The sequence below is a fragment of the Hippocampus zosterae genome, chromosome 2, assembly GCF_025434085.1.
Source record: "Hippocampus zosterae strain Florida chromosome 2, ASM2543408v3, whole genome shotgun sequence".
NCBI classification, from domain to species: Eukaryota; Metazoa; Chordata; class Actinopteri; order Syngnathiformes; family Syngnathidae; genus Hippocampus; species Hippocampus zosterae.
Window position 1 is genome coordinate 37066006 of NC_067452.1, and position 18680 is coordinate 37084685.

The 18680-nt window shown below is 42.4% G+C and overlaps 2 protein-coding genes across 2 annotated transcripts; both read left to right on the plus strand.

Moving 5' to 3' along the window:
* The first annotated feature begins 489 nt into the window (after positions 1-489).
* Positions 490-3505, plus strand: LOC127596599 (epithelial membrane protein 3-like). Its single transcript, XM_052059331.1, has 5 exons — positions 490-588; positions 1425-1513; positions 1585-1687; positions 1794-1934; positions 3138-3505. The coding sequence occupies exons 2-5, from the start codon at positions 1436-1438 to the stop codon at positions 3311-3313; spliced, it is 498 nt and encodes a 165-aa protein (XP_051915291.1). The 5' UTR covers positions 490-588; positions 1425-1435; the 3' UTR covers positions 3314-3505.
* A 1157-nt stretch (positions 3506-4662) lies between these two features.
* On the plus strand, positions 4663-18386 carry zmynd12 (zinc finger, MYND-type containing 12). Its single transcript, XM_052059273.1, has 8 exons — positions 4663-4989; positions 8549-8678; positions 13576-13747; positions 13821-13990; positions 14065-14187; positions 14277-14370; positions 15377-15522; positions 17277-18386. The coding sequence occupies exons 1-8, from the start codon at positions 4850-4852 to the stop codon at positions 17397-17399; spliced, it is 1098 nt and encodes a 365-aa protein (XP_051915233.1). The 5' UTR covers positions 4663-4849; the 3' UTR covers positions 17400-18386.
* The last annotated feature ends 294 nt before the right edge of the window (positions 18387-18680 follow it).

Below are 18680 nucleotides of genomic sequence, written 5' to 3' on the forward strand. Positions count from 1 at the left end.
TGTCGGCGCCATAAAATTCAAAAGTGATGATCATTTGCTAAAAGCAACACTTTAACACTCTATTATGACTAAGTCATGCTACCAACATAACAATGGCTAATGTTGTCTTGTGAACAGTTCTAATGCTAGCTTAGTATTGCTAGTAAAGCTGTTTTGTTGATGCAGTATAGCATTCTTGGTGATGGTAATGGCAAAATGTGGGTAGATCGAGTGAGGTAGGTGGACAACTAGTGGTCTAAGTTGTCGCAGCTCATACAGTTGATTGACCATCCACACTGGAGACTGTTAAAAAATCAACTCTTGTGTTTTTGTGTCATTTCTAGTTGCTACCAACGGGTGTGTCCTGCTGGAGTTTTTTTTTTTCACAGGGGGGTGTAGATGTCCTGTGGTGGATATCGAGGCGTAGAAAAATAGAGCTCTGTTGTGCACAGAGGAAATGGGCGTTCACCTTGGAAAGTTTGGATGGAGTGAGTGGGAAGAGAAAAGGGGCGTGGCAAGCCCAGAAAAGAGAGGACCACCTACTGGACACAAAATCACTGCACAGAAGCTGATCGTGAGGTCTGGTTCAGAGCAAGAGCAGTAATCCGGGTAAGGAGGCACATTTTTTCACTAGATTTAAAAAAAAAACCTTTTTATGGAATGTTGTTTGTACAACTTGATGGCACATTGAGTTTTTTAAAAAAATGTTTAATTTAAAGCGCACGACTTTTGTAGTAAAAAGCTGTCATTAAAAAGCTTTGTCATTAAAATCCCAATAACGTGTTTCACCTTAAATCAACTTTTAACATTCGTTTAGCTTTCCTGTAGTTTTATTTTTTTACAATAAAGCCTGTTTCGTGACATTACACTGTTTCTGTCCATTTTTATCCAAATTATTACCTTCCATTCCTTCTCCTTTGATGGATGAAATTAGTGTAATGACATAATTTCTCCCACCACCCACTCAGAGGGGCCTCTCCTATGATAAAGATCTGCACAAACGATTTAATCCAGTCAGAATTTTTTTTTTCTTGTTTTTTCTCCGCCTTTTTTTTTTTTTTTTTTTTGCAAATAAAATTCAAGTTATCCATGTCCTGGTTTTAATCAATCCCAAATATACTGACAGTGCACACAGAGGGGTGAACTGATTAAATATTTTGGCCTCATTTAGAGTTCTATGGCTCTACCACAGGTTGGCCAACTCAGATTGAAATCACAGCAAAGAGTGATTGCACTGTTTCCTACATGGCCCCGCAAAACATCTCCACGTTCATTTCTTCACACTTTCCAGTTTATGTTTTTTTTTTCCAAAACAGGAAAGTCCCCAACCACTGACATTTACTGCAGAACCAACAGGCACACTAACTCTGTCACACATGCGCATGCCGAGTAGCATGCCGAATGCATTTAGCTGGTTGTCATCGTTGAAACTGTGCTGTTTTCAGACGAAAACAAAATGGCCTTCCTACTCATGGGTGTGACTCTGCTGCATCTCATCACCTTGGCCATGCTGTTCATCTCTACCATGGAGAAGGTATGGCGCAGTGGTAATGAGTTTTAATGAACTAAGTTTTTGTAAAACCCACCCAATCTTTTCATTCAAAGTCCTGGTGGGTGTGGGACGGGATGGAGAATTCAGACCTGTGGTACAACTGTAGGTATGACAACTTTTCAGGAACTTGGTTGTGCGCATCCTCCAAAGAAAGTGGTAACTATACATATTTTCTTGACCTTGTTGATTAAAAAAGCGATTTACAAACAAAAGAAAAACAAAATAGTTTTGAGGATTTTTTTTTTGTTTTGGTGTCTCTCAGAGTGGCTTCACGCAGTTCAGGTTTTGATGGTGCTCTCAGTGGTCTTCTCCTCAGTTTCCTTCCTGATCTTCCTGGGTCAACTTTTCACAATGTCCAAAGGCGGACTTTTTTACTTTACTGGACTGTGTCAAGTGTTTGCAGGTAAATGTGCAAAGATGACGTATTTCTGTGGACAAAACAGGCATCCATTTCGAATGCTGGCATGAGCCACATGCACTAAGTGGACAGCAATGAGAAATATTTGGGTGAAAACACCAACCAATGACCCCAGTGGTCAAAAAGGCGTCTTTGTATATGTAATGTAAATGTTGTCTATGATAATACTTGCCTGCGGTTGTCGCCAATCAAGACAGGATAGGCAGTGTCTGTAATGCACCCCCCCTCCCCTACACCCCTTCCATGCCTCTCACCTACGGCATCATGCAGGCACTCCTTTTTTTCAGGGGTTGAGGGGGAGGACTGGGGCTAGCGCTTTAAAAGGACTAAGATGGGAGGGGACAAAGGACGATTATTATATGAATAAGAATGAAGGGACAAGGATGGAAGGGTTCCCCGGTAGCGGACGGACGATGGGGAACGGACTAGTAAAAATAGAGTAAAGTGCACAGTAGATTAAAATGGAAAAGATGACATTTCTCATGATCACGAGATAGCACCGTATGCACCGTATACCACAAATATTTTCATTCAGTGTCTTCAAGACATGAAAATCAATCTACAAGTAAAGTTTAAATATGGGGAGCATCTTATGAAGTGAAACTTAAAATTTGATGGCCCACTCTTCTTATTCAGGATTTCCAAAACTCCAGATTTTTTCCCCCCCTGTTGTCGTCCCAGGTCTTGAGTTGTATGGCCCAAGTTCAAAATCAATCTGGTTAACTCTCTACGACATATGTGTCAAACTCAAGGCCCGGGGGCCAGATCTGGCCCGCCACATCATTTTATGCGGCCCGCGAAAGCAAATCAAAGACATCAACTTTCATGATGCTTGCTAAAATCTCTACCAAAATGATAACTTATCATTTGTAATAAATAAGAGTGGCACTGTATGCATTTTCTTGTTGTCAAACCCCTCATTACAGTAACTTAAACAACAGGTGAATAAACCGCTATTCTTGACTTCTCTATATGGTTTTAGTCATAACGGCCCTCCAAGGGAAACTGTAACTAAAATCCGTCCCGCGACAACGATGAGTTTGACACCCCTCCTCTTGGACTAGGAGACAATCGTATGAGTCCTGTGAATATGCAAAAATGGACCAAAGTTGGACATACAAATGCTCATCGCTCACTTCTTAGCTCACATCTTTCGAAAGTTTGAATTTGCTGTTTGTCTTCATTCAGGACTGACAGCCTTGTCTGCTGTACTAATCTACACATTACACAACAAGGAAATCCTTCAAGACAGCAGAGAAGTGACTTCAGGACACTTTGGCTACTGCTTCATCCTAGCCTGGGTGTGTGTGCCTCTCCTGCTGTGCAGTGGCATCATTTATGTCCACTTGCGCAAGAAAGAGTGAACACGCAAAGCAACACACTGTCAACAAAAATGGAAAATATCAGTAGATTGCTCACAAATGTTAATTTTTTGCTTTTTTTTTTTGCTTTGGTAAATGGAGTTTTGTTTCTGCTACATAAACAAATTATTACCCAGAGATTCGATTTTGTCACATTACATTTTGTCATGATTAAAGCTAAGGCTTGAAATGCTTTTTTTTTTCCGTGAATGATATTCGTTGATGCACAGATAGCAATTTGCAAAAATCTAATAAGTAGCACACACTTTAGAAAGATGCACGCAGATATTTATTTTTGTACCTGTAGAATTGTTAATGTAGTAATAAATGTCACTCAACGAAAACGCGTATAAGCTTGTGTTACCAATCACATCCTAAAAAAAATGTGTGATAAAAATATAAAATAGCCACATTTTGATGTAATCACAAGAACTGTAAAACATTATAATAACTTGTGGTGATCCATAAGGTAGGGACAAGGTAACAATATTGAAGAGTTTTTACTGGCTTCTGATTTCAAAACTAGTTATTCAGCAAATGTTTGTGTATATTTCTGGCATCGAGCCATAACCTTCTGTCACCCGTCACTGAGTGGGAACCGATTCCACGCTGCCCGCTCACATGTCCGGGGTGAGTACGTCACCATCACGTGTCAAATTAAAGGCCCAGACCAGGCCCGCATAGTCAATTAAGTGGCCCATGAAAGCAAATCACGTGTGCCAATTTGCTAAGACGCAGTTTGACGCCCCTGGTCTACACCATGAGTGACTTGCAAAATATTTAATTTATTTTTTTTACAAATCTATAGCATTGGTCAAGCCACACATTTCAATGTTATTTTTACAAATTCAATAACCTAGAGTGTTGAAAATCTTTTTGACGATGCAATGTGTTGCTGTTTTGGGGGTCTCTTGAAAGTGATGATTTTGGAGCGAGGAGGCTTCCGCCCATCGCCTAATATTATGTGACAGGACATGTATTTCGGTTTATGGTAGTAGTAGTAGTAGTAGCAGTAGCAGGAGATAGTAATAGTAGTGGTTGCAGTACAACAAGAATTTAAAAAAAAACTCGCAGTAGTAGTAGTACACAAGTAGCACAGGCAACCGTAGTAGTAGAAGTCGTTGGAAGAAAAAAAAAAGAGAAATGTTGCAGTAGTGGGAGAGGTAAAAAAAGTAAGAGGGAAAAAAGACGTGGTATCACAGCAAGAATAAAAAGTAGAAGTAGTTGGAGTAGATCACAATCAGGCAGTCAGTGACATTAGAAAGTGTGTTGATCGTAACCATAACGACCACGGTCAATGCGCCCACTGGTGGCCTGTTCAAATACACAACAAAGAACCGGCGTCGTGTTATGACGTCACACCCTTGAGAGCGTTGTGTATTCGCTGAAACAGATATACTGAAACAAACTCGCATCATACAAACCACAAAAAGAACATCTAACATTTCATTTCTATAATACATTTTTGAAAAATTGGTTTGATCTGTAGGATCTCCAAACGTTCGAAGTGCGCCGTGTTGTTGGGGTCCCAAACAAATCATGGAGTCCAAAGTGCAAGACGTCCAACCGTCGACCGAGATCATCCCCCTCGCCTTGCCCAAAGGAACCGAAAAGGTGTGCGAACTGTGTCAGAAACGAGCATACTTGCAGTGCGCCAGGTGTCGAGTCACCTACTACTGGTAAGACCAGCATCTCCTAACATCATCACAGTTCGAATACAGCACAGGCAGTCGTGAAAAAAAAGTGTCCGAGGGCGATACAGTACTTGAATACAAGAGTCTTTACAGACAATTCCTTTGAATGAAGTCACGTTGGGCGGCCCAGTAGTCCAGTGGTTAGCACGTTGGCTTCACAGTGCAGAGGTACCGGGTTCAATTCCAGCTCCGGCCTCCATGTGTGGAGTTTGCATGTTCTCCCCGGGTCTGCGTGGGTTTTCTCCGGGTGCTCCGGTTTCCTCCCACATTCCAAAAACATGCGTGGCAGGCTGATTGAACACTCTAAATTGTCCCTAGGTGTGAGTGTGAGCGTGAATGGTTGTTCGTCTCTGTGTGCCCTGCGATTGGCTGGCAACCGATTCAGGGTGTCCCCCGCCTACTGCCCGGAGACAGCTGGGATCGGCTCCAGCACCCCCCGCGACCCTAGTGAGGATCAAGCGGTTCGGAAGATGGAAGATGGAAGTCACGTTGTAGAATACTACTTGACTAAAAGTATCATCTGCTGTACTTGAGTATCAATAGTACTTCTCTGGTGTGATTGTTCTGCTGTTTGCTTCCAGCTCAGGCTTCGAATTGTAAAATAAGTAACGGGTAACGAAGATGGATAGAGACGTCCACTGGAGTAAAAGTTAAAAAAAATAATTAGGAGCTATACTGGGATAAAATGTAACATTTAAAAAAAATATATATACAGTATATAGGTATACATATATAGTATACATGATTTTTTTCCCTTCAGTGCATTAAATAAGCAATGTACGTGACGTGACGTTACAAGACTGACTACAGGAGGCGAACCAAGATTTTGACGCTAGGTGGCAGTGTTGTCCACGTAGATATCCTCACGTCATGTGACTGTCACTGCCAGAAAACAACTGGAAATTAAATTAGCACATTTTTTTTGTGATTCATGTGACTGCTTGCCTGGTTGCGATTTCTGCTGGTCGACAACACACCCGAAAGAAATAGTTTGACCATTAAAAAATAAATTTGAGCATGTAAACCAATGTGAGGTCCCAGTAAATTTTGTAGTTGGTCAGACTTTCACAACATTGGAAATTCTACAAGTGTTATGAAAAGCTCAAAACATTTCATCTTCGAACCAAGACATAATTGTAATTCGTTCCATTATTGCATCATATTTCTTTCGAAAAGTTTCTGTGGCCCTGTGGAGGAATTTATAAATGACCTCTCTTTTTCTTTTTTTTAATCGTTCCCCACCCCAGGCTACGCATAGTCAGTTGTTGTGATACCCTCTACGGGGCAAACTTAACCCTTCAATGGGCAAGGTCGCTCTTACTCCCACCTGGATTCCAAGTACAATACTTGTACTTATTGTGTGCCACACAGAGTTTGTGCTTCTGTGTCGACTGCCGTGTTGAGTCAAACGCAGAGGTCACATTTCATTCATGTATATGTGGGTACATGAAAAATAAAGACTTGTGGAAGTGAGGAGTCGAATTTGCTGTACACATCTCAGATTTTCAAATGTAAAATCACCAGAAAAACACTCATGTAAAGTCCAGGTATTTGAAAAATGACTTATTACTAATGTCAAGAATACTTGGCTGGAGGTCACCAGAGTCATCAGAACCAATGGGCAGGATGCTGTCAGTCTGTTTGTGAATACTTCCATCCCTTATCTTATCTTATCTTATCGTATCTTATCCACCCATCCATTTTCGGATCCGCTTCATCCTCACAAGGGTCATGGGGCGTGCTGGAGCCTATCCCAGCCTTCTTCGGGGGTAGGCAGGGGGGCACCCTGAACCGGTTGCCAGCCAATCGCAGCGCGCTCTGAGACGAAAAACCATCCACGCTAACACCGAGGGACAATTTGGAGTGTTCAATCAGCCTGCCATGCATGTTTTTGGAATGTGGGAGGAAACCGGAGAACCTAGAGAAAACCCACGCAGGCACGGGAGAACATGCAAACTCCACACAGGAAGGCCGGAGCCGGGATCGAACCCGTGGCCTCTGTACTGTGAGGTCGACGCGCTAACCATTGGACCACCGTGCTGCCCTTTATTGCTACTTATAATCTATAATTTAAAACATGCCTTAAATGTTTTTATGTGTGTGTGTGTGTGTGTGTGTGTGTGTGTGTGTACGCACAGTTTAGTGAGCTCACTCCGCCACACTCAAACGCACACAGTGGACAGCGATGAAATGCTTTATAGTTAAGCATTGTTTTTTTTATATTTAGCTTGGAAATTTCAGAGCTGCAATTACTTTTTCCATTTGACATGTGCCTCCAGCTTGTCAGTTTTCTCAACTTTCAGTCCCTATTTTTTGAACCAAATAAAGGTTCTATGCCGATGAAGTACGCCAGTGTCACAGATGGATGACACCTGCATGGTCTTGAGCGCGATGTCAACAAATGCTGCTTTTGCAAAGATAGTATTCAGTTTTGACTATCGGACTGTTATGGGTGATCAGTATTTCCTGTTGTAATTGTAGTCTGTGCTGCCGCATTTTGACATTTCCCATCATCTGATTACCTTGAAAGGTGAACTCTTTGAGCTAATTCTCAGTTTTGGATTGCAGTTCGACCCTATTAAGAATTGTTTGAGTCACAGTATAACTGATTATCTTTGTTTGGGCAGATAAAGAGTTACTTTAGGGTTGCGACGTGGCCAAAATATTTTTGCTTGCAGGCTTCTTCTTCTGTCTGCCAGAGACCGCAGCCCATGTGGAAAGAAACACAAGACGCCAAGCAAAACTGGTTGCAGCAGCCTGAAGAAAATTACAGCAGCCGTTTGGACAAAGCATACAATTTAGTATGATGATACATCTGAAAATGACTTTGTGACTCATACCGAGGGACTCTTGAAGATACATATGCAAAATTGACTTTTTAATAAATCGTGTACAAATAGTTGGGTCTCCCATCAAGTGTGAAATTAAATAGCTAAGCTAATGTGTTGTTCTCAGCCCATTTCTGAAAACGTGTACAGTCGTAAGTTAGCAACATCGCAGCCTCATCGTTTTGTGAATAGCTTGTTCTGCACTATGTATTAGCTTGTTTGTCCTCTCTCCAAGCTCCACCCTGGTTGTCATGAGAGCGAATGTTGTACTTTTGTTTGCTTGGATGACACAGGTTTAAAATATTGGTTCGTTTAATTGAGAAATGGGGTGTGTAAAGTGTCCTGTAATTCTTGATCCTTGGGTTAGTCTGACAAAAATATGTTGTTCATAAAACGCCTGGGGGAGGTAGGGGGAATTTCATTTCGATTGACACAGCAGTGATCAGGTCAGACTGCACCTGGCATCACTTAGTTTGAAGAGAATTAAAGGGCCGGCGTGAGGCTACGGGTGTGCATGTGCCGGTGATAAGAGGAAAATGATTGACACCTTGTCGGTTATGCCTGCTGATGACGATAGGTTGTTTTTCCTCAGGCATGGTGTTTTGTAAAACAACAACAACTCCAACTGGAAATTCAGCTTTTAAGATGATCCCTGAGTCATGCTGGAAAAACCTTAACCTGCGGGTCTTCTCCCCTGCTTTTCTTTCACCCGGCAGCGATGCGGAGCACCAGCAATCTGACTGGATAGGCATCCACAAGAGGATTTGCCAGTTGCTCATCCCCATTCGCACCCCTTCATTATTTAGTATGCAACGTGCCGGCCGCATTGAAAATCTACTCAAAACGGTAAGTCCATAACATGCACCCTGGAATGAGATCTGATGCCAAGTAAAGTAGCCTATTACATTCCGAAGCCATGAGAGGTATAGCATTTCCTGCCAGAAATTTGTTTCCTGTTTTTCTCTATGAGCTGCAGTACTTTGAAAAAAAAAAACTTTAAAGCATGCACACACACACACACACACACTCCAGCTGGAGCTAGAACGACTCATAATGACATCATAAAATCGTTATGAATTACTGTAGAACTTGGAAAAAAAATATTACATCGAGAAAATAATTTATCTGCTCCAAACTCAAACTCTTGCCTTCATAAAACATGTATGAACTCTATAAAGATACATGTTACCATGGTGAACATTCACACAGTTATAACTTAAGTTAACTGTCTCTAACAAATGCCTGATTTTGTAGTTATTATTGGTATTGATAAGTAATATCATAAAATATCACACACTAAATTAATAGTATTTGTAATAATCCTAATCGTTGATTAAAAAAAAAACAGGTACAATTTTAGTCATTGATGTCGAGTTAACATTGACTTTATTTTCTACATCAACTTCAGAACGCTTCTTGGTGCTATTGTGAATCAGTTTTCACTCTCTCTGCGTGAACTAATCGCTGCTTGACCGCTAAGAAATGATTAAATAACATTATTTTAAATCCAAACCACTGACGTGCACGCATCAGTTGGAAAACTTTTATTTTGAAGGTGGCCAACGCCGCTCGTTGCCGTCAGGTTACCGTAATGCAGAGTACTAACACTTGCTGTCGCGGCTGTCTTGACTTCAATTTTCACCGCAGTGTTAAATCATCGTTTCCTCCAATACATTCCCCTTTTCCCCCGTGGTTGAATTTGGTACTTGTAGGCTAAACACGGTGAACCAGCTCAATTTTCTGTCGGAAAACCAAATAAATCCAGTTTGCAATTTCTCATTTTGGTTCAAAATAGCTTCCTTTTTGTATTTTGTGGATTGTCTCTGCAGGCAAAATTAGAACACATACAGTACTTTGTGGTTGCTTTGTCAGTCTATAATTGTATTGAACTCTTGTGTTTTTTTTTCTCTAAAAAGAAAACAGGATTTCAATACATTGAAAATAATCTGCTTGCCTTATAAATTTCTTTCACATTGAGAATCAGAATCAGAATCAGAATCATCTTTATTGGCCAAGTGTGTAGAACACACAAGAAATTTGTCTCCGGTATAACACACTGCATTAGTATCATCGTAAACAAGGACATTTCGTAATGTAAGTGAAACGTAGTGCGGTGGTACCACCCAGTGACAACTGTGAGACAATGTGAAAAGTATCAAGCAGAGCTAAAGTGAACTGTGGTAGAATACAATATTATGACAGTTTGTCCAGTTGGTGCAGAAAATCATTGAACCAATTTTGAGTGACCAGTAGCAGTATTTGTAGTACAAGAAGAGTGACTACGTCAGTGACTGTTTCGGGAGTTAATGGCTAGAGGGAAGAAGCTGTTTAAGTGTCTACCGGATTTGGTGCACATGGATCTGTAGCGTCCGCCTGAGGGGAGTAGCTGTAAAAGGTGGTGGGCAGGGTGCGGGGGATCCAGGAGGATTTTCCGTGCCCTTGTCTTGATTCTTGCAGTGTGCAAGTCTTCAAGAGTGGGTAGGGCGGTGCCAATGATTTTTTCCGCCGTCCTAACTGTCCGTTGAAGTCGGATTTTGTCCTTTTTTGTGGCGGCCCCAAACCAAACGGTGATGGAAGAACACAGGATTGATTCGATGACTGCCGCGTAGAACTGTCGTAGCACCTCCTGTGGCAGGCCATGCTTCCTCAGCAGTCTCGGGAAGTACAACCTCTGCTGGGCCCTTTCCAGGATGGAGATGGTGTTGACTTCCCACTTCATGTCCTGTGAGACTGTGATTCCCAGGAATTTGAAGGTCTCGACGGTTGACACAAAGCAGTTGGATAGTGTGTGGGGCAACTGTGGAGAAGAATGTTTCCTGAAGTCCACGATCATCTCTACAGTCTTGCGCGTGTTCAGCCCGAGGTTGTGTCGGCTGCACCAGAGCTCCAGCTGCTCCACTTGTTGGCGGTACGCAGACTCCTCGCCGTCATTGATGAGACCGATGACCGTGGTGTCGGCTGTGAACTTTATGAGTTTGACAGCTAGATTTGTTGAGGTGCAATCGTTTGTGTAGAGGGAGAAGAGCAGTGGAGAGAGGCTCCCCTGTGGGGCTCCAGTGCTGGTGGTACGTGTTGATGATGTTGTTGCTCCCAGTCTCACCTGTTGTGTCCGTCCCATCAGGAAGCGGAGGATCCACTGGCAGATCGTAGGGGACACACCAAGGTGGAGAAGTTTGGGGGTGAGGAGTTCCGGGATGATGTTATTGAACGCAGAGCTGAAATCCACAAACAGAATCCTTGCGTAGGTCCCTGTGCTGTCGAGGTGCTCGAGGATGTAGTGCAGACCTTTTGTTGACTGTGTCTTCTACAGACCTGTTTGCCTGGTAGGCAAACTGGAAAGGACCCAGCAGGGGTCCGGTGACGTTCTTTAGGTGGTTCAGCACAAGCTGTTCAAAGGACTTCATGACCACAGACGTCAGGGCGACAGGCCTATAGTTGTTCAGTTGCGATGTTGCCGATTTCTTGGGAACTGGGATGACGGTAGACTGTTTGAAGCAGGATGGGACTTCACACAGCTCCAGGGATCTGCTGAAGATTTGTGTGAAGACCGGAGCCAGCTGGTCAGCGCAGACTTTCAGGCAGGAGGGGGATACTTTGTCAGGCCCCGCAGTTTTCTTGATCTTCTGCTGCTTGAAGAGCCATCTCACGTCCTGTTCGTGGATCAGCAGTGGAGAAAAAGAGGTTGGGGGGGTAGATAGAGTAGTTTCTGGTAGAGGTGGGTGTGTGTGGGAAATGGGGGTTGTCCTTTTCAAATCGGCAGAAAAACATTAGCAAGGTCGTTATTATTAGCAAGACCCTTATTGTTCACTGTTTGGGAGGATGGCATTCTATAGTTAGTGGTTTCTTTCAGGCCATTCCAACAGATGCGGTCGTTAGCAGAGAACTGGTTTTTCAGCCTCTCTGCGTAGCTTCTCTTAGCGTTTTTAATTTCCTTTGTCAATTGGTTTCGGGCGTGTTTGTACAGAGCCCGATCTCCACCTCTAAATGTGGCCTCTTTCTCTTTCCTGAGTTGCCTGAGTTTGGGAGTAAATCATGGCTTGTTATTGTTGAAGGAGCGGAAGGACTTCGTATTATCGTAAATATATTACCGGTAATTTACTGAATGCACCTGCATTCAGGTATCAACCTTAGGCTAAAGTTGATCAATTTTCTTCGGGCATGCTGCTTACTCTGCAAGCTTTGCGACGAGAGATAAAGAAAGGACCTTGTAAAACAGTGACAGTAAAATTTATGGCAGCTGCCTGACCAGTGCTTTCCACTTTCATGACTAACTTCTAAACTGCCAGAGCTGAAGTTGAGTTGTTTCTCTCGGTCTTCAACTGTTATACCTTTCTTGTTCACTCAATGACATCCTCCAGAAAATACCGGAAAAGTCATTTCTTTGCAGATTCCTTATTGTGTCTCCTGCGCCACAGACTCTTCAATGCTAGTATGATCCTCCAGCTAGCCTTTGACACACAACAGCAATCTCTACTCAACCTGTGTCTGCTCCTTAATGCAGATAAGGCCAAATACAAGTGCAAGAATTGTTTGCAGTGAGTATTTGGGCTTCTGGTTAGACCAAAGACTTTTAAACTCATATTACTCACGAGTAAATTACCGGTAATACATTTATGATAATACAGAGAAAAACAAACATAAATTCTCCCTGCCGTGTAGGAAACGGCTGATCATCAAAGCAGCCTTTTTATCTGTTGGATGATGGCAATATTATCGATAAACATGCCTCTTGTCTCCAACCTAAAACAGCTCGACTGAGCTGTTCACTCTCAACATGGATTCATTCCAGGTGACAGACACGCCATCTATAATTACATTTATTTGTATGTAATTAGTTTGAATGGGCGCTGGCACCTTCATGAAGAAACACGCATTGGCCCTGTCTTTGCAATTATCAGAAGATGGGATGGGCACATACCTCTGCATGACGAGACATGTATTGTCTCATTTTGGTTTCTTAAGTTTCGAAAGGCCACACGCGGCTGTAGACTTCCACTTTTCATTGGTCATAAGAGCAACTCCCAAAGATCAAATTATGGTACTTTGAGTTCTTTGGAGTAATGCTGAATTTGGCAAAGCTGCTTTCTGTTTCTCGTCAGCATCTTCCTGGAATAATCTACAACAGACACCGTAAATAAACCCACCACAATTGTTACCATGCACTACTTAAATAATGCTGTCACTGTTTTGCCTTTGGATCTGTTTTTAAAAGCTGCCACAATCGAAAACATGCCAGAAAAAGAAGTCCAGCAATTGATCGAAGACTCAGAAAATAAATGGTGCCTTCGCTTGGGTGCCATTGTTACTATTAGTGAATGATATTCATCTTTCATAAAATATTCATAGATTTGACAAGTTTTTGGAATCAGGAATAAAACCAAAATTCCAGTTTTAAAATAAGTATCCAGAAGAAGCAATCATTGCTTTACAAATCACCAAGTTTTTAACAGTGCAGATTTTGATGCAGCCCAAAAACTTCAAATCAATTACGGTTACTTGTACATGGAAAATGCCCCCCCAAAATTAAGTTAGCCTAGTCTAGTTTGCAGCGGCTAAATTATCAATTAGAGTACCGCAAATGCTTATTCGGCTGAGTGGCTGGTGACCAATCAAAGGTGTACAATGCCTCACCTGGAATAACCAAATGGGGACCAGCACTATTAAAAAACAAACCAAACCAAAACAAAAAAAAAAACGAAACGCTCTGACGACTGGATGAATTGAATTTTATCTCCTTGTGCAGAAAGAGCTGATTGAGATTTGCAGGTTGGTGGCGGAGAGCAAGCTCTCAGAGGGGAAGCATGAAGAGGCCGTGCCAGCCGCCCAGGCCTGCCTTCGCTGCTCCGTCGACGTGTACGGACCCAACACGGTCCAGCTGGTGCCAGCTTACCTGCTGCTGGCCGATGCCAACATGGGTGAGGAACGGGGCACCTGCTCGTCACCAACTCTTGTGCGGAACGTTTGCATTTGTGTGATTGTGTAACACAGGCATGGGTAATCTGGCCCTGGTGGCGGAGCTGATGTCCCAAGCGGAGTGGGCAGTGTTGAAGAGTCCCGAATGTGGTTATGCGGTCCACCACCGGCTACACAGAAGCATGGGCTGTCTCCATACAGCCACGGGTCACTTTGAGGCGGCGCTTTTTCACTTTGCAAACGACGTGCGTGCGCCGTCACGAGAAAACTCATTTGATGCACATTTCTGATAAGGCTTTTTTGTCTGATATGTTTTCAGATATATTTTGCGAGTGAGGAGTATGGTCTGGATAGCACTGTGACGTGTGGGGGTTACTACCTCATGGCCGATGTGTTTGTCAAACAGGGAGAGCCCACTATTGTTCATTCCTTGTACAAAGAGGTGATATGTCAACCAACACTGATGCTTTTACCAGAGTGATCAAATATTGTTCATTTTCCCGACAGTTGACCCCAAATATTTCTCCCAAGGTGGCAGAGACCTGGCACTCTCACCTGGCCAAACTCCTGCAGAGCCACATCCAAAATTTACAAAAGAATCCTGATACAATGGAGCCCGCCTTTGGTGCGTCAACGATGCTGATATGAATCGAGATAAAAAATTTTTTTACTCATGTCTTGTCGAATAACAATGCCCCTGAAACCCACCCCTACTATACTCTTTGTTATATATTTTTTTGTACATTCAATTTTCTCTTCCGGGGCGGCCCGGCAGTCCAGTGGTTAGCACGTGGGCTTCACAGTGCAGAGGTACCGGGTTCGATTCCAGCTCCGGCCTCCCTGTGTGGAGTTTGCATGTTCTCCCCGGGCCTGCGTGGGTTTTCTCCGGGTGCTCCCGTTTCCTCCCACATTCCAAAAACATGCATGGCAGGCTGATTGGACGCTCTAAATTGTCCCTAGGTGTGAGTGTGAGTGCAAATGGTTGTTCGTCTCTGTGTGCCCTGCGATTGGCTGGCAACTGATTCAGGGTGTCCCTCGCCTACTGCCCGGAGACAGCTGGGATAGGCTCCAGCACCCCCCGCGACCCTAGTGAGGATCAAGCGGCTCGGAAGATGAATGAATGAATGAATGAATTTTCTCTTCCGATTCTAATCCCTACACATTACACTGGAAACCAATATTTGCAAATCGGCATTAAACATTCAAACTGTAATGTAACCATTCAACAGTCAAATTCGGCAGATGACATCACAAGAACGACACCCCTCGTGATGAAACGGCTTCATTGATGTATTACTGAAAAAGAAGGTCAACGGGGGGCTAAATTTAGCTGAGCTGACTCGCTGCGCAACCGGAAGGCTAAAGCTCAGCTTTACGGCACGCATGCTCAGAGACCGCGGCTGACGCATATTTGCCTGCGCGGCATCCGCACGACGAGCCTCTTTCACAGCTGCTGTCCTACATAGGATATGACACTCAGCTTGTCAGCTGACATGCAATTTGCCTGTGGGATGCTTCACACTCGAGCAGGATTTCCCAAACAGTTCTCACTTCTCTCTCTCGCGTGGTGTGCAACAATACTTAAGCATGTCTTACAATGCTAAAGTGTGTCTTTATCACCCTTTAACCAGATAAAGGTCAGCAAGTGGAAGTGGGCAAGATACTCAGGTCCATTTTAGAGTTTGAGCAGGACGAAAGCCGAAAGGAACCGTCTCAGGTGGCTTTGGTGGCCCATTCACTAGCCATGCTCTCCTACCTGGGTGGTGATGTTACCAGGGTGAGTCACCTGCCAAGGAAGTCAACATACGACTAACTCTGTGACACAGTGCCCTATTTACCCCCTTGGCGTACTTCCTTTAGTCATCCGTCTGTGGGTGAGATTATCTGTGATTGTGAAAGCTTTCAAGATGAAGCAGGGATTGAGCGGAAGCGACACTGACATGCACACTGGGTTTCACGTCTTTGAAAACAAGCCGGCTCTCTGTGTGTAGATACAGCTCATTGAATGATTTTACATTATTTTCATGAGTGTGGTGAAGAGAGCTGCTTCTAATATTTGTTTTTTTGGGGGGGGGTTGGGGGGTACAGGCCATTGAGCGTACATTTCCTTTTGATGGAGTTCCTTATTGACATGATGCAAGTCTAACGTGTTCAAGAAAACATGACATGAATTCAAGAAAGTTGAATGACCTAATGTATTGGGAACTCCAAGGAAGAATCATAAACAAATACATTTCTCAACAGCTGATTATTCTAAGGAACCGAGATCACGTTAGCTTTTGTATCGGCTTCCATCAGATTGTGTCGGTGTACCGATTTACTCTTGGTGTCCAGTGAGTCACAGGAAGGAAATTGCTAAATGTGGTTGTTCACATAAATTTTCATTATGTCATGTTATGATTGCATTATGTCACATTAAATCCCCATTAATTTGCATTATGTCACACTATATCCCATAAAATATTTCCAACTTTAGAAATCCCAAGAATTCTTCATTGCTACCAGTAGTAGCTGCTTTGCTTCGGCGGTGTGGATAGGGATGAGGGGGTGACCCACACCAATAGAATGTTGAACGGGGTTGTGAAAGATCATAATTTTATTTAAAAAAAAAACACACACACACACAATTGAAGAAATAGCTGAATATAAGTGTGTGCCACGGGGCTCAGTCTGCCTTTTAAGTGCCTCTAATTGTTCGTGTCCACTGATCTACTTTGTAAAAAAACAGAGGGCGTGCTACTGTGCTGTAATGACCACTTTTCTCCTTTCCAAGTCATAATGTGTGATGACAACTTTGGTCCGAGTGGGATTTCGGACGCCAAGGTCACATTTTGTCTCCATTTGAGGGTTGCGGTGCAGGAGCTGTCATTTGAAAAGAATAATCAAGTGAAAAGTGATGCATTGGGATTGAAAATAAAACTCCCAATTTTTACTGGACACTGAATGCCCCACAGACACTATCTATCTATCTATCTATCTATCTATCTATCTATCTATCTATCTATCTATCTATCTATCTATCTATCTATCTATCTATCTATCTATCTATCTATCTATCTATCTATCTATCTATCTATCTATCTATCTATCTATCTATCTATCTATCTATCTATCTATCTATCTATCTATCTATCTATCTATCTATCTATCTATCTATCTATCTATCTATCTATCTATCTATCTATCTATCAGTTAGCTAGATACATAGCTAGCTATGTATTGAGCTAACTGTCTAGCTAGCTAGCTAGCATGTACAGTGTCTATTTGTCCACTTCTGTGTGGTTTGCCACATAACATGTACAGTAAGTTAATTTCTCCTTGAGGGATTGTAATTTGCATAACAAATAAAATGGTTCAAAAAACAGATAGCTTAGTAGGACGTGTCAACTGAAGGGTAAAAACTGGGCTGATTAAAATCAGATTGCTGTAATGTTACATAAATCAGCTTTCCCCTTTCTACAGTCACAGCTGTTGCTGCTTTTCTCTGTATTTCTCTCTCTCTCTCTGTGTGTGTGTGTGTGTGTGTCACAGGCTCTGGGATTTGGACAAATGGCGCTGGAAGCGAGCCAGCTGATACCAAACCATGACCTGACAGAGCCCATCCGGGCTCTGCTGCAGCTGCTGAGTAAAGAGTCCCAGCTGACTTCTGCCTAGGATCTACAACAGTCCCACTGAGAATAGACATTGTCAAGAGCCCCGTGATATTTGTTGTATTCATTTGAGGTGTTTTTTTTTTCTCCCAAAAGTGGTAGTCAGTTAATCTTTACCTTGTCTTGATTTTGGCATTCATTTGTTATTCACTTCAGGAGGATTCAATCTGAGTCGTTTCACTGTACCAAAAAAGCAGGCATTTTTTATCATATGCATTGTATTTGTATTGATCATAATGAGTATTTTGCATTTTGGGGTAAATATCCCATTTTAGTGCCAAGCATTGTCTTTTTCTGCAGTTTGATGGTTACAGAATAGATATGTACACATAATATTTGATTTATGTTCATCACAATATAGATGTGTCACGTGCACTTTGTCATTGTGAAATATCTAATTTGAAATCAATTTATACAGTCCACTTGCTAAATCGTGTTGCTGTCTGCATGTAGCTCGTAGTTAATTTATATATTTTTTAAAAAAGAGGAGGAGCTTGGCCAATATGCATTTGTAACAACAAAAATGTACTTATGATAAATATGAAGTTCAATAGAAAATCTCTTGGGCGAAACCGGCAGGTCTCAAGGTACTGTACCTGAAGTGATATTGAATCAGATACGGCACTTTTTATACAATATAATACAATACATCCTGATTTATATAGCGCTTTCACAACAGATGCAGCTGTAGCACAGCGCTTTACAAAACATTTAACAGAGTAAATATTAAACACATAACATAAAAAACACGGACAGTCGTACGATCTTAACCACAATCTTAACCTTATATGAAATGCAAAGTGCCCGATATGTGGATATTGAAATAAAAGGTGTACATTAACACCGCATATTTTCAGCAAGCGTCTTAATATTTGGAAATAATTGTCTTTTAACACCATTAGGGAGTGAAGATACGAGGGACACACTTTTTTGTTTCTGAATAATGACTTGCCTTTATTTTGATCTAAAAAAAAAAAAGAAAAAGCAAGAAGGAGCTATTTACACCGGTTGTTAACAACTTTGGGGAGCCTTTTGTTGAACACTTTCAGAATGATGGACAAGAAAGTAACGGTGAGGGCTTTTGCTTCTCATCTCGTACCAGTGTAGCGCTTCCCAACATCAAATGACCTTTAGCTTATCTTAAATCAGTCTTTCTAGACGCTACACATCAACACAGGGCTCCAGGGTATCACCCAAGCCTGAACATTTCTACAAACAGTTCAACTCCAGACAGCTATTAATTCCTTCCAATTATTTACATGTCATCATCCGGCCACTATGTACT